We start from the raw sequence: 16526 nt of genomic DNA on the forward strand, positions 1-16526 counted from the left end.
AAGAATAGAAACAGTTATCTACAATAGCATTTGCCTGTCTTAGACTGAGAGCATCCTTTTGCCTCATGTAGTTTTTGTCCAAAATTCTGCAAATTCTGTAAGAAATTATACTGGAATCCCACAGACACACAGTTCCTGTGTCCTTCAATACACAATTCCCGAAAGACTGTCCTGTCTGCACAGTAAAAGTGATAGGGTTCGTGAGGAAATTGTACTTCCTTGATTGTTGAGCACTTTACTACGCATATTTATCTTTCTTTTAACCTATGAATTAAGTTTTAATTTAAGAAAAGCAGAGTCTAGCTTTCCTCCTAGATTTCATTTAAACCTAGGAGTGCAGAAAAAGCAAGGGCATCAATGGGAACACTCATACTCAGGAAGTCTGGGAAAAAGGAATGTATGAGTAGTGCAAGGGTCAAAGTTTAAAATGATTCTCTACAACCCTGGATGAAAAATCTACACAATCTCGCATGGAGCAAGACCACCATCTTCAGAGCCACAGGCCTCTGCCACTTGAGTAATTGCTGGGAGTAGCTATTGCTATGCAAACTAGCATAGAAGGAGAAAAGACAAATGCTTTTCCTGGGAGTTTCATGAATATTTTTGAGAACCAGAGCAGCACAGATGCTGGAGTTCTCTGTCTTTTCTGTTTTTACCACCTGAGCTTCGGTCTTTATCCCCATTTGCTCCAGTCCCTGTTTTGATTATTTCTCTATTCTTTCTCTTTCCTAGAGAAATCTTAGGTCAGCCTTCCTTGGATTTGCCATTACACATTGTAGAACCCTAGGTTTATTTTAACATTGGCAGGTAAGCTCCCCATACTGGATTATCTATGCATCCAAGACAGGAAAGGATTCAGGCTAATATTTTTATGTATCTTTTTCTTATCACTAATGCTGTCTCAAGGGACTACTCCGGTCCTGCTTGACTTTTCCTTCCTGCTCCTCCACAAGAGCTGATGCACCTATTTGTGAGGCTGGGAGCTCCATAAGTGCATAATTTAGATTCAGACAAAAGTGTAAAGAAACCTGATCTTGATCAGTGACTGATCAGTACAAATAAGGGACAATAAAAAATATTTTTACAAATACATCAACAACAATAAGAAGGCCGAGGAGACTTTCCATCCCTTATTGGATGCGAGGGGGAATATTGCCAGCAAGGATGACGAAAAGGCTGAGGTACTTAATGCCTTCTTCGCCTCAGTCTTTAATAGTCAGACTAGTTTTTCCCAGAGTACTCAGCCCCCAGTACTGGAAGATAGAGAAGGAGAGCGGAACAGAACTCCCATAATCAAGGAAGAAGCAGTTAAAGACCTGCTATGCCACCTGGACACTTACAAGTCTAAGAGGCTGGATGGGATCCATCCAGGAGTGCTGAGGGAACCGGTGAGGAGCTGGCCAAGCCACTCTCCATCATCTATCAGCAGTCCTGGTTAACAGGGGAGGTCCCAGATGACTGGAGGATCACCAGTGTAACAGCCATCTACAAGAAGGTCTGGAAGGAGGATCCTGGGAACTACAGGACTGTCAGCCTGACCTCAGTGCCGGGCAAGATTATGGAGAGGTTCATCCCAAGTGTTCTCACCAGGCATGTGAAGGACAACAAGGGGATCAGGCCCAGCCAGCATGGGTTCATGAAAGGCAGGTCCTGCTTGACCAACCTGATCTCCTCCTATGACCAGGTGACCCGCCTAGTGGATGAGGGAAAGGCTGTGGATGTTGTCTACATAGACTTTAATAAGGCCTTTGACACTGTTTCCCACAACATCCTCCTGGAGAAACTAACTGCCCATGGTTTGGATGTGTGTACTCTTTACTGGATAAAGAACTGGCTGAATGGCCGAGCGCAGAGAGTGGTAGTGAATGGAGTTAAATCCAGATGGCAGCTGGTCATGAGTGGTGTTCCCCAGGGCTCAGTTTTGAGTCCAGTCTTGTTTAACGTCTTTATCAATGATCTGGACGAGGGGATTGAGTGCTTGCTCAGTAAGTTTGCAGATAACACCAGGTTGGGTGGGAGTGTCGATCTGCTTAAATGTAGAAAGACTCTGCAGAGGGATTTGGACAGCCTGGATCGAGGGGCTGAGGCCAACTGTATGAGTTTCAACAAGGCCAAATGCCGGCTCCCACACTTTGGTCACAACAACCCCATGCAACGGTACAGCCTTGAGGAGTGTCTGGAAAGCTGCCCAGCGGAAAAGCACCTGGAGGTGCTGGCTGACAGCTGGCTGAACATGAGGCAGCAGTGTGCCCAGGTAGCCAAGGAGGCCAATGGCATCCTGGCTTGCATCAGGAATAGTGTGGCCAGCAGGAGTAGGGAGGTGGTCGTGCCCCTGTACTTGGCACTGGTGAGGCTGCAACTCGTGTACTGTGTTCCATTTTGGGCCCCTCACTACAAGAAGGACATTGAGGTGCTGGAGCGTGTCCAGAGAAGGGCGACGAGGCTGGTGAGGGGTCTGGAGAACAAGTCTTATGAGGAGCAGCTGAGGTAGCTGGGGCTGTTTAGTCTGAAGAAGAGGAGGCTGAGGGGGGACCTTACTACTCTTCACAACTACTTGAAAGGATGTTGTAGTGAGGCAGGTGTTGATCTCTTCTCCCAGGTAACTAGCGTTAGGATGAGTGGCAATGGCCTCAAGTTGCGCCAAGGGAAATTGAGATTAGATATTAGGAAACATTTCTTTACTGAAAGAGTGGTCAGACATTGGAACAGGCTGCCCAGGGAAGTGATTTAGTCACCATCCCTGGAGGTATTCAAAAAGAGTGTAGATGTGGCACTTCGGGATATGGTTTATTAGGCATGGTGGTGTTGGGTTTATGTTTGGACTTGATCCTACAGGTCTTTTCCAATCCATGATTCTATGATTCTATAAAAGGGCAGTATGGAGGACCAGGGCTGCACAGGGAAGACAGATGCAGGAGGTGGAGATCCACACATCCCTAGCACTGCTATCAGGAAAATCAATACCCAGAGGCTGCATGAGATACTTCGGCATAAGGTGAACTTGTGGGCATCACGGGAAAGGCTACAGCAGGAGAGACTATGGCCGAGGCGGGACTTTTGGGGAAGCATAATTAACACTGGAACTAGCACAGTCTCACAGCATCCTGTCAGCCTGCAGCTCTCCACAGTGATCACCAACCAGGCAGTGTCCAAATTAGAGCTATGAAACTGGGCAGGCTTGAGAGGCCAAAAAGCCCTCCACAACTACATCTACTCAAGACCCATGAGGGCTAAGAATTTGAATTGGGGGACAATCTTGGTTATCCTCTGGAGTAATTGAGTAGGTGCTATCCTGTTGACAGATGCTCAGAAGGGCATTGGGAAATAATACAATGAATATATGCAGTTAAAGCTTTAAATTAGTACATAGATACATGCAAAACCAAGGGATACAAATTACTTTATTTTTTATTTGTTAAAGTTAGATAACTGTGAAGAAGTCACTAGCAGTATGCACTAGAAAGAGGACTCCTATTTTTTGTATAAATTCAACTAAGTAGGGTACCCAAGTGTGAAGATTTGTGAGAGGGCTTCAGCTGAAAAATGCAAATGGCCTGCTGTGTCATGTGCTGAACAAAGCTGGACTACATTAAAATCAGTGTTTTTAGTACAGAAAACATATGAGGGGCAAGCCATTTGTCCTGTGATTTTTGTTTGTTTCTCTCTGTCATTTGTTTCAGGTAATAATAATATATTATTTATTTATTGCATTACACGACTGCTTTGTAATCTTCTGATATAAACTCAGGGTGATTGCTTTGCCAAGCTGCATTCCCACCGGGGGCTTATTGGCAGGGAAACTGAGACATGGTGACTGTTGGCATTTGCCAGCTCTGTCTCTCCAAATGCTCAGCAGTAACCTCAGCACAGCCTCCCCGTGCCAGAAGCTGTTCTTCAGGTCAGGCAAGGCGTGGAAAAAGAGAATTTGTGAGGCTCTGTGCTTCCACACTGGAGGATTGCAGCAGCAGAATCCGAGGGATCAGGGAATGGGAGTGGAGATGTGGTGCTTCTAGGGTTGTGTGGGGAGCTGCAGGGGGAAAGGAGGCATGAAGAAGGGAGCTAACGAGGCATGAAGACTTCTGCAGGGGCTGTTGGAAGATGGCCATATCAGAAAAAAAAATAATATTTTGAGGGGAAGAGTTGAAAACTATAAAAAGGAGTATGGAAGTGAAGTTACTGTGGGACAAAGGGATGGAGAGGTGGCTACAGCCTGATGCTGATAAATTGTATGGTTTCACCCACATCTTTCCTTTGCTCTGCTTAGATAAACAATCAGTATTAGCTGGATCTCTTTTTAAGTTACCGATTTTTATAGTCTGCAGCCACATTCAACACTGAATACTAGCAAAGCCACCCTCTTAGAATGTCTTTTTTTACACTGGTACTTCAAGTTAAAAATCTATTTTAAATTATTGGATAGCAAGTAACAACCTCCAGAGGGCTAAACCAATGCTGTTAACAGGTCCAAAATGCGATGCAGCATATGGAGCTGAATACCTCATGGTACAGATTTGCATGCAGGCGGTTTTAATTAGGATTTAGAATTCCTTGAGGAATGCAGCATTCTGGCCTAGTCTCAGTCTTGTCAATACGTAATGTTTTTGTTCATGCTAAAGCCTGCAAAAACCAGTAGGTTCCTGCTGGCTTGGAACTTTTGATGCTTATATGAACGGTTAGACTTTGCTCCAGCTGCCAGATTTGTGTGTGATCGTAACCTGTTTGTATGTACTTAGTATAAGAGAATGATGTCTGTTTCAATAATGTTGTACCAGGTCAGTCCAAAGTAAATATCGTTTGAAGTTTTACAATAGTGCATAGCTACTTATTTTTTCGTGCAGCACTTCAAAGTGAGGCTATGCTTTAACTCGATGGTTATTGTGCCATCTTGTGAGCAAAAGGTGCAACTACTTCCAGCTAATACAAGGAGGAGGTACTATGGCTACATGTCAATTTCACTGCTTCATCGTGAAAAATAAAATTATTTATGGTTTAAAAAAACAGATGAGGAGAATATGTATTTGGCCCACTGTATTGTACTCACATTTTTTAAAAAACTGAACATCTGTTCCCTACTATGGGCAAAAACTTGCTGATTTCAGTAAACTGAGAGAAGAAATCATATATTTGCACCTTTTTTTTTCCCTCCTGAAAAAGAAGGAATTTCTTGTGCTGAATAGAAAAGCTATGCAAATTCTCATTATTCAGTGCTGATAGTGTCCCTTCTGTGAAACAATTCGGTTCTTACAGGAAATCGCTTGTCTTCTAAAAATCACTGTGTGGTTCTCAGAGATAGCACAATATAAATTACACAAAACACTGCCAGCTATTACATTGACGCAGAGAAAAATCTAATTCCTGACCTTAGAAAGTCTGCTGTCTTCTGGAACATTTGTGGGGGACCCCCTCTCCTAAACCTGAAATAAATTACAATGGCAGCAGATAACCTACAACATGACTTTTAAATAATAATTATTATTACTCTTAAAATCAGTGTAGTTGCACTAGATCTTGGGCTTAGAAAAGCAGACTGGAAAAATCTTAGAAGTTCTACCACTGCTTAAGTAATTGATTCTCTTTGTGACCTTGAGCAAGTTGTTGTATTTCTGTGCCTAATTTTACCCACCTTTAGATGATGCACACACTTTTCAACAGGATGTTATCAGACTTGACTACCACTTGTAAAGCTCTTCGGGATTCTTGGATGAAAGGTAGTGCTGTGATATAGCGACAAGCTTGTTAGAAATCTACTTGATAAGCAAAAGAGCAAGTCATTCACAATAAGTGTAATTATTCAATGATTTAAGCTTCTTAATCTACTTCCAGAGTCTTGGCAAGCAGATTGTGATTTCTTCCTTTTTATATAATGAGAAGAGTATTTTTTTCTCTTTTTACTCTATAGATTGATTGCAAATATTCAGGATTCAAGCTGTGTTGCTCATTTGCAATCAGTTGGATGAGTAACATTATTTCTACTCATGATTGGATGAATGCCCGAGGACTTGTGTGTGCAAATTGTAAAGTTTGCTTTCTCAAGATACTCATCTGTATGACATTGAAATTTGCTGCCTTTAGGGAGCGGTGCCAGTAAAATTCAACATAGTGAAGACCACTGCAAAAAACTGAGCACAGAAGTAAGACAAGGTGACACTTTTTTTTTAACGGGACTTTGCAGATCAAACTTTCATGTAAGTGGACCGAGTCCACTTAGTTTTAGTTTTTGCCTGTTGCTAAAACTGTGAACAAATCCAGTGTATTGAATTCTCAACCTAGTATCACGCAGAAGGGGAGTAACTCTGGACCTGTTCAAAGGTAGCTCCCATGTCAAGATTGCAGTGGAGGACTAGCAGTGGAGTTGATCTGCATAGGAGTTGCAAAGCAGATCAAATCCTAGGTCAAGGGAAAAGGCAAGCGAGCAAGGGAGAAGCAGCAGGTAGCTTTGGGACCCAACTGCATACCTTGTCTGTCCCCAGATTGCAATGGGACTACTGGGTCTGTAAGAACTTGTTGTCTCACATGGGAGATTTTCTGCAGAAATTCCTTTCCTTGTGGTCTCTAAGTTATATGGGTTATATGAAGACCCACAACTTCTAAGGTGCAGAAGGGTGGCCCCTCCTGAGGAGGACTGTAGAACAGAAATAGCACTGGAGACTTCAAACACTTTGCTCCCTCCTTTTGCAGTCCTCCTATTGCAAGCAGAAGTAATGTGTGATGTATTGGAGTGTGGTCCAGCCAAAAAGGCATATAGCGAAGAACAGGAACATGTATTTTCAAATAGCAACTCCAGTAGGACCATGTTCCACAGCTTAGGACATAGATTAATTTGAGTTGATGTAAAATGAAATGTTCTGTTTGCATTTTCTGCAAAGCCAACCAATGGTCGTTGAAAAAAATACCGAGGACTTTTGTAAAAAACTGTCCTCTCTGCCCCCAAATTGAATGAGAAGTTCCCAAGCATCTTACTTCACAGTCTGTCAAAGGTAGGTTGTAAGAACATCCATATTTCCATGCTATTGCGATAGTCTGGCTGTTGCAACTTGTGTTGTAACTTCCCTTTTTTTTTTTACTATTTTATTTTTCCCCTTGAGACCTGGCTTTGTTGAAATTTAAGGCTTTTGACCATTACCCTCTGCTGGATTCATATCTTCAGCCCTGTTTAACTGACAGCTTGTTGGAAAACACAGACCTAGAAATATTCCTTTAGACAGTAGGATGCGAGGAGCAGTGATGCTGTAATAATCTCACATTTTAGAGAGAATGATCTCTTATAAAAAGGCACGTTCATATTAAAAATTCACAGCAGCACACTCCACTCCCCCATTATAGGTAATTACAGAGGATTTTAAATATCTGATGCTAGTTGGCAGCGTACAATACCCTGTCAGCAGCAGGCACTGATTTGTAATTCAATTATCATAAGACATCCACCTGTTCTTTTGTCAAATGCAGACTAGCATTTCCATGCAATCATGCTTTTCCCTCCAGAAATTCAATTTAACCCTTAGAGAAAACTCTGATTTCTAGGAAATGGGGTAATTTCAAGGACATTTGCAGGACCCCATCAAGACAGACTGATGGAGAGGAATAAGGCATTGCTGCAGGAGAGTCTCAATTTTGGTTTGGTATTTTCAGGCTTACCATTGGCTTTTTGCTGTGTCGAGCTGTTTTTGTTCACAGCTGAAAGCATTTTAATGAAGAGTTGCTGTGGGAGGAAAGATGTATGAAAATCAATGAGTTTAGCGCTAAGAACATAAGGCAAACACATAACAGGATTCACCCAGAAATGCTTCAGGCTCATACTTTGTGAAGAAAGAGAAGGCTGGGCTTGGGGTCAGAGGGAGATAAAGGCAAGTGGAAAAGTGGAAATCTGTTCTGTAAACTTTCCAGTTTATGGCACGTGAACACGGATATTATTGAATTTTTTAGATGAATGTGCAGTTGTTGGATAAAATGATCAATTTTAATTATAATTTGTAGGTTTTCACAGGGAAGTCTACCAGTAGAGACACATGGAAATGTTCTGCTTTTTGGGATCACAGGGCTCAGGGTGAACCACTTTCCTCTGGGTCTTGGCCCTCCTTTATGCAGCAGATAGACTGCAGTGTGGTGATGGGGAAAGAACTTACCGATGGCCATGAAGAGAGATTGTTTCTTGAATGCACCTTACACTGCTTCTTGCACTGTAAATCTTCACGAATTATCTGGCTAAAGTTCATTATAGCTTCTGCCACTGCTGTCTTGTCACTCTGGAAATGTGTCGCTGGACATTTTCATTTTTACCATTTCCCGGGGAGATGGGATGATTCTGGTTTTTGGACACAAACTGAAGCACAGAAAGTTCCGTCTGAACATGAGGAAGAATTTCTTCCCTCTGAGGGTGACGGAGCACTGGAACAGGCTGCCCAGGAAGGTGGTGGAGTCTCCTTCTCTGGAGATATTCAAGACCTGCCTGGACAAGGTCCTGTGCAGCCTGCTCTGGGTGACCCTGCTTCGGCAGGGGTGTTGGACTAGATGACCCACAGAGGCCCCTTCCAACCCCTACCATTCTGTGATTCTGTGATTCTGTGTGGTATTCTGCAGTTATTTCTCCTAATCACGTTTTAGCAAATGACTCACTTTAAAGAGGGTGTCTCTGAATAGTCGTCTTTTTTGAAAGAGTACTCACTGGGTTCAAAAAATAATTGATTGCTTGGGGCTTAAATGATCTGTGTGCCAAGCCTTTAATGCGACATTGGTTGGAGTACCATCTATTAGACTGATGGCTTCTTGCCCAAATAATACTTGTCTGGTGCCAGTAATTTTATAAATTTATTAATTATATTATTGGAAAAGTGGGTATGTGAAGGGTTGCAGGCACATCCCAGAAAAGAAGAGACTAAATCACATCACGTGTGTATTCTGAAAATAACTGGCACCTGCTGAACAATTTCCATACATGAGAGTGTAGGCAGGAATAAACTGTGATGATTTCCCTTGGAGGGATGAGTAAATGAAGTAACAACACCCCAGAGCTGAGTGGTCAAGGAGAAGTGCAGAAGCAGCAGAGAGGACAAGAGGTCTGCTTTGCAATGTCCTTGTGAGCATACCTGAACTGAAGACTTCTTACATGGCCTTCCAGATAAGTCTCAGTCTTTGATTTTGCTCATTCCAACACTTTAACATATTGCTGTCAGATGAAAATGGCATTTACAACAGCACTATGTTCCTCTCACTTATTGCCAAAGATTTATGAATTCCCTTTCTGATTTACACTGTGCTCTCCTCCTCCTGTTCCCTGCTGTAACATCTCAACAACCCCCACCACAGTGTTACTCCATGTGCATTCATCTAGTAGGCTTCTCCCTCAAAACAGCGGTGTGTACATGTGTCGGATGCAATGGGCAAGGCTTTGGCAGCAGGCATCTCTGTGACGAGAGGCTCCAGCCAGCTCCAGTCAGCTCCAATGGCCCCACCACAATATCCATCTGGGCCCACCACCCAAGTGGAAGGTGCCTTTTTAAAACGGATTCCAGCTAAAGGACAGGGGTCATAATTTAATTTAATTTTTAGAGTTATATTCCTTGTTCTTACAAGCTTCATTTTGGATCTTGGACAAGCTGCTCTCTTACGTTGCCTCTCTGTGGAGTGGGGAGTTATAATAACTCACACCATAATTAGCCGCAGGGTAAGGGAAAAACTTTACTGAAAGAGTAATTTTCTGCCTGCCTGAGGCGCTGTGGAAGTGTATGTGTGCTCTCCAGCATCAGAGTATGTGGTGCTAAACGGAAAATGACTCAAATATTTTGCGGAGAAAGGCTATAGAAATGCAGAGATATTAATGTGGGGATGTGAAATGTGAGGCAATGCTACAGCTCAGCTGATCGACATGTCTTTTTTTCATTACCAACCCTTGCCAATATGTCATCTCAGATGTCTCATGGTGAAACCTTTGTGTATCAGTGTGGTATACCATATTTCCTCTCTTTGATGAAAAGTTGAAAAAATAATGAAGTATTGTCTCCAAGAAAGATTGGGAAACTGGACAGTTATATTGTCTAATGTCTGATACTTTATCTATTATCCCGTATTTACATTAGTACATGTATACTACCTCCTCAAAGCTTATTTGTTCTTCCTTGCTATCTTTTTTTCTCTAGAAATATCGTTATCAAGATGAGGATGCTCCACATGATCATACTTTGCCTCGATTAACCCACGAAGTGAGAGGCCCAGAGCTTGTTCATGTGTCAGAGAAGAACCTGTCTCAAATAGAGAATGTCCATGGATATGTCTTACAGTCGCACATTTCTCCTTTGAAGGTAGGATCGATATTCACTGTGGCTTTGGTCCTCAAATACGAGAAAACATGCAGCATGAAACGCTTGCGAAACTTATTTTTTTGTACAAACAGACATGCTGCTCTTTGAAGGGTATCGCTGCAGATCGATTGTTCTGTGATGGGTTTTTAAGGCTCACTGCAGTGTAACAGGTAATGGTTTAGTTAGCAGAGCTTTGTGTTGAGATGTGAGCTTTTTGCTCCGAGTGAAATTTTTGCTTGAGCAAAAGTCATTCCTGGCAAATAAGCCTTTTTTTTCTGTACATTGAGAAAGGAATAATGCAGGTTCTCAGGCTCAATATCATGGTGATTTTGGAATGGCAGACTTCCCTTCCTGATGGTCCTTGTTCAGAAATTGAAAAAAAAATACTGTAAATGTAACCATCTGATGGAGTCCTGGTTTGTGTACCTCTCAAAAAGCTACGTCAAAGTCAGAAGTTATGCCTGGAAAGGGAGCTCATTTGCCACTATTCAGATCCTTACAACTCAAGCACTTGCTGTTTTCTGTGGGTTTTGGTGCAATTCAGAGTGATGGATCATTCTGTATCCCATCTCTCTGTTTACTAAGGCAACTATTTATAAAATATAGAAGGTTTTTCTGTATGTGTATCTGATGTCCTCTGATATATCTTGCTGGGCAAAAAATGTTTATCTGCAAGATGAACCTGTGTATTAACCATAAAGAAATCCATTTCTGAAAATCACATTTGCTCTTTAAGAAGACTGCAATTGTTTCAAGATGTTCCTATAACTTCTTTAATGAACTGAGAATAAATGGAGTGATGAGCATGATGGTTTTCCTTTTTTAAGTTTCTACTAGGCCTGGGAAGGGGAAAAAAGAAGATTTTTTTTTTACTAGAAGTGGTGATGTTCTGGGTAATGGTTTTATTCAGGCAATTAACTAAGCAGCAAACAAGGCAGATGGGCTTTGCTCCTTCTGGTGCTCAAAGCCTGTGAAATGGACATCGTTTGCCTAGCAGAGTGATTACAGCGCGGTTACAAGTGAAAGGAAATGTTTATTATTAAAGATTGATGTGAATGCAGCTGGTGTTCATTGAGCCTTCATGGAACAGCCATGTGAATTTATCTTTGTCCTCTGGCCTTGTTGTTCTGGGGCGTAGTTTGTATGTCATTCGTCTTTTCATGTTTTAGCAGCTTTCCAGGTTGCTTATCTAACTTCTACTGCAGGATCCAACAGTGTCAAGCAGTGATATATCTTCTTATGCTGTAGTAGATCAATTTAGCTATTTGGAAGGGATTACCTCCATGTGGCCTCCGCGTAACCTCAGGGGACAATCACAGACAAAGCAATTTCTTGCCTGGAAGGGAAACATCCCTGCTCTTCTAGGGCTCCTTGAGTATTAAGATTCTTATTCATAAAAGTCAAAAATAGATACTTTGTTTCACAAATGGAGACTTCCAAGGAAGGCTGCACAATCCAAGCTGATGATGTAGCAATGATGATAAAAATCTTATTGTGTAGTGAGGGGAAGGGGATCCCCATACGTCTACAGTTGCCTTAAAACACCTCCAAGTCTAAATTAGACTTGCTGCTGCCTTCTGAAGCAACGGAAGGAGAGGAGCTACACAGAGAGGACCTCTGCAAATTCTGTCCTCAGCCTGAGGATTTCTGTCTTTGTTCCTTTCCCTCCTTTCCTTCACATTCACAGTGTCCCATGCCTGCCACTGAATCTAAAGTCAGTGATTTGTCTCTTCAGATAGCTTTGAAGTTGCTGCTTTCTTTCTCTCATAGTCAATGTCCTGTCTTTTCACCTTCAGCAGAGAATTAGCTCAGGAGGCTGGAGTAAACCTTGTGCTAGAGTCATGGCACTGTGGTACTCTTCCTATCTAAAATACCTGCTTTGGATTCACTTTTAGTTTGGGGAATTCACTGAAATCTCTGTACAGATGCTTTTTTTCGTGGTGATTTCCACATAGTTGTGAAGTAGCATTCCAAACTCCCCAAAATCCATTCAGAATCAATTGTTGTCTTCAATTATCAGGTTTTTATCTTATAGTCCAGTATCGTTAAGTATTCTACGCTTCTCTCAGCAGTATTGGGTAAACATGACTGCACCGAATAATGGCTAAATCTGAGGCACACTGCCTCTCAACCCGTAGCGTGCCTTCCAAGGAAAATGTAAAATAATGTTTTTTAAAGATCTGCTGGGTAAGTGTGCCTGCAATTCAAATATTTTGTTGCCTTGTCTGAGAGGTGGAACTGCTGGAATCCTGCTCTGAGGATATATAACAAATGCTGGGGCCCAAATACAGCCTGTCGACTCTAGTCTTACAAGTGAGAAGACACTGGCAATTGCAGTGGGATAAAGCTGCCAGGGAACTCCACTGAGAGCTTTTTGCACTGGAAAGGTTGACTCGCTCTGCCCCAGTTTTCTGAAAACAGGGCAGAGTATTTGGTGCAAAGGGGAGATGTGTGTAAATCAAAGTCAGATGACCTCCTGTGTCACTCGGACTGTCTGTCTGACCAGCCAGCAAGGACATCGCGTGAGCAGGGGGTGGCTGGCTGACTGCCTGGCATCAGGTCACTGCCTGATTCCGTTTCACTGCCTGAGTTTCACTGCAGGGTCTGCAGCACCAAGGTGCACCTGCCAAAAAATTTTTGAGGCAGTCTTTTGTGTTTAGTGGCTGCAAAATGCCCTGATGACACGATGATTTGCCCAACATTTTTATGTTTGAACTAGTATCGTAAAAGAAAAATGTTTAAGCATAAAAATAATCTATTTAAGATGCTTTCGAACCAAAGTGTTGTCCCAGGGCCAAGCCACATACCCATCTTAATCACATCACTTTTCCTAAGTGACTCGAGTCTGGCAGAGGAAATAGAGTTACTCGTTTCCATACATTTGTGTTCATTTGGAAAGAAATCTGTAAAGCCCGTGTAATCAGAATGCAGTGTAATTCAGAGTGGCTGGTTCCAGCTCCCATACCTGAGCTGTGCCCACAGCCATCTCTGGAAGCCACAGGTGTTATGCCTTGTCTGTACAGGCAGACTGCGCTTGCTACCATAACCCTGCCTGTGCTCCCAAGTCTGCAGCGAACACCTCGGTGTACATCCATAAGCCGGCTTGACAGCTTGAGCACAGACTTGCCTCATTACAGCTACAAGTCTGGTGGATGGTTGCAGTTCAGGCCAAGAAACCATGGGACTGTGTATACCCCTTTGTACATCTCCAAGTAAAACATTCCATTCTTCAAAGACTTTCTAACCCTCAGGATGGAAAGATTCAGCCCATCTTTTTGAAGACTTGTGTGATTCAAAATGCCTGACATGGTACTGTGTTGCATAGTACAGACACATCTTAAATTTGTTTTCAAGTAGCTGTGTACGAATTCTTAAAGAACTTCGCTGTAATTTCGTATTCCAGATGATGTGATTTGATATAGTCCAGAAATATCCCGGAGAAGCTTGTCATTACTGGTTGCTTCAGAAGTTTTTTTATGAAGAGGATTTTCTTTTATGACCTTACACTTGTTTGATGTGCTGAATAATCAGAAATATGGTCCTCATCCGTTCTGAAAATGTCTGAGACTCTCAGATACTAATTATGATAAGCATTGTTTAAGAATGTGAATAGTTTTCTTAATATTGATATGTCTTGTTAGCTTTAAAGTACCTAAAATCTAGTGTGCGATAGCCACATTGCTTCCTTTCAGAAGATAGTAATGAGCAAGCACAGTTATACTGAAAACTAGACCCTCTTTTCACCGTGATTTTTACTTTCATAACTTCAGATTTCTTGCATGAACTTTCTACTTTTCTACTACATTTCTTCCTGTAGGATTTCCTATACACTCAACTCAGTTCTGGAAAATGCTTAATTTTAGAAAGCTACGAACTTCTGTTAAAGGTTGATCTACTTATTAGTGTGCAGAAGGTAAAATTTACACCAGTCTCAGCAACTTTGAATATCAAACACAGAAGTTGTAAAGGAAGTTTTCAGTTATGTGTCTGTACTAACATAGGGAAAAATGCTAACATCCAAGAAGTTTTGTGAGAGTTGCCATAATAAGATTCTGAATGCTCTTTGCAACTTATGGAGGTGACGAAATTGTGTTTTATTAATCTGTTAAAGGAAAAAAATAAGTAACGTCATGAAAAGATAGTTGAAAATAATTTTCTTGCACTTTCTCCCCTTTGCCACTAGATGGTGCAGTAAGCTCAGAATCCTTTGATCCGCAGTGCAAAGCTCCAGTGACATGCTCCGGAGGGTTTTCTTAAATGACTTAGAAACTGCTAAATCAGTAAAAATGCCTTGTTAGGAATTAGATGCCTTCTGAACCCCATGTGTGTTGGGATATCTGAATACAACACAACCGTACCTGAAATTCCAATATGCAAGCTCTGTCTCCAAATGAAATGCACCTCTCTTTTCCTTCCTCCTAGGAACAGAGCTAATCAGTGTTCATTAAATGAATGATTACTCTGGCTTCTAAATGAACCTTTATATATTATTGTGATGTTAGATTTATTTTTGTTTTAGTATCTTCCACTTTCTTTAGATAAGTTTAAAAGTAAAAATCTATGTTGCCCAGAGAAGCTGTGGCTGCCCCCTTCCTGGCAGTGTTCAAGGCCAGGTTGGATGGGGCCCTGAGCAACCTGGTCTGGTGGAAGGTGTCCCTGCTCATGGCAGGGGGGTGGGAATCAGATGATCTGTAAGGTCTCTTCCAACCCAAACCATTCTATGATTCTATGTTTCTATGATGTAAGGATCTTGCATCTCCATGGTTGCCTGACCATTTTAAATGTTGTATTATTCCAAATACAATCTCCATTTCCTAATTTAGTACAAGGTTTGAATGTAAGCATCACCAGCAGTTGTGCAAAAATAAGTAGCCAGTTAAATTACTGTTATTATCTTAGCCTATGATATTTTTAAACAAGGAAGTTCAGAAACCTCTTCAGTTGCCTCTTCTTTAATGATCTCACTTTGTAGAAAGGAAGGAACCTCCCTGAATATTCTTCCATTTCTTTCTGTCCCAGAACGCTGTCCTGCAGCTCAACAGGGTTGCTGACAGCTTACAGAAAGTCAGGAGTGGTGGAATGACTTTCCAGTGGAGAGAGAGAAAAATCATCCCCACATGGAGCAAATGGGCAATTCATTTTCTTCGCAGTCTCTGAAGTTAAGCTTATAAATAAACTGACATTTGTGCAAATTGCTTTTCAGGAGAGAGAGATTTGCTTCTCCCATCACCACAGCACATGGATTCCGTTTGTTCTTTTTCCCTGATGACTGCAAAAGCCCCTGTTGTACCCATCACTTGAGATTCTCTGTGCCTAGTGTGGAAAAGATGTTTTGTTTCTGCTCCAAGCCAGATCTCTCTCTTTTCCAACTCGCATCTTCTGGAGAATGTGTCGAGGGTCCTCTGGACACCTATCATCCTCCTTTTTAACCACCTGGGTGCAGGAAGGTCATTCCTGGGAAGACCCCTGGAACCTGGCACACCCGCTTTTCTGTCTTTAATGAAACAGCTTTTTCATCATCTTCAAAGCCTTCCTTGTCCAAGCATGAGTCAGACTTCACTACAGCAGTCGCTGTGCTTCTCTGACAAATTAACAAAGATGGGGAAAGAGGCTCTCAGGATGAGCCTGGATGATTTATTAATCTGTGGAAAAAGTCTTAGCCTGAGCTTCCTGGAAACCATCATAAAGAGCAATTTTTTTGTGAATAAAAATGTAGATTAGGTAAGAGCTATTTATTTGGTGAATTAACATTGGCTTCAGTAAAATTTGAGTTAAAGGCAATTTGGAGAAAAAGGTCAAAATATTCTATACCCTTTTCTTTTGTCAGATGCAATAATTCCGTTGCTCAATTCAAAATGTTTGGAGACTATTTTTTAACTCTAGAGTTCTGTATAAAATACAAACTCATGTACTGGTCATAGGTTCTGTGGAAACGGTAAACTCCAAGACTCTCATGATGTTGCGGTGGACCACGTGAGCTGTAGATTGACTCGAGATGTCGCTGCACAGAGCTGCAAAACAACATCAGAAAACACACTCAACAGGCCTGCGTGCTGTTTTAAATGCGCAGTTGCAGGGAAGTCCTCTGCGCATGTAATTGTAAATACATTTCGCTACCAGAGAACCAGATTTACACAGGAAAAGCTGGTTGCCTTATACCCCTGCATAAATATAGTTCTTCGTGCTTTTGCGGGGACCATCTAGCTGCGATAAGCAACCCCATTTATTTTT

General features: G+C 41.9%; 1 protein-coding gene across 19 annotated transcripts in view; it reads left to right on the plus strand.

Moving 5' to 3' along the window:
• DLG2 (discs large MAGUK scaffold protein 2) overlaps positions 1 to 16526 on the plus strand; it is a 1094951-nt gene that overhangs the window by 492455 nt on the left and 585970 nt on the right. For all 19 annotated transcript variants that reach the window (XM_075416649.1, XM_075416588.1, XM_075416597.1 and 16 more), the window contains one exon: positions 10134 to 10295. In XM_075416649.1, coding sequence (XP_075272764.1) covers positions 10134 to 10295 — 162 coding nt within the window. The remainder of the gene's footprint in view (positions 1 to 10133; positions 10296 to 16526) is intronic.

Source organism: Opisthocomus hoazin, chromosome 1, assembly GCF_030867145.1.
Source record: "Opisthocomus hoazin isolate bOpiHoa1 chromosome 1, bOpiHoa1.hap1, whole genome shotgun sequence".
In the NCBI taxonomy this organism is placed as follows: Eukaryota; Metazoa; Chordata; class Aves; order Opisthocomiformes; family Opisthocomidae; genus Opisthocomus; species Opisthocomus hoazin.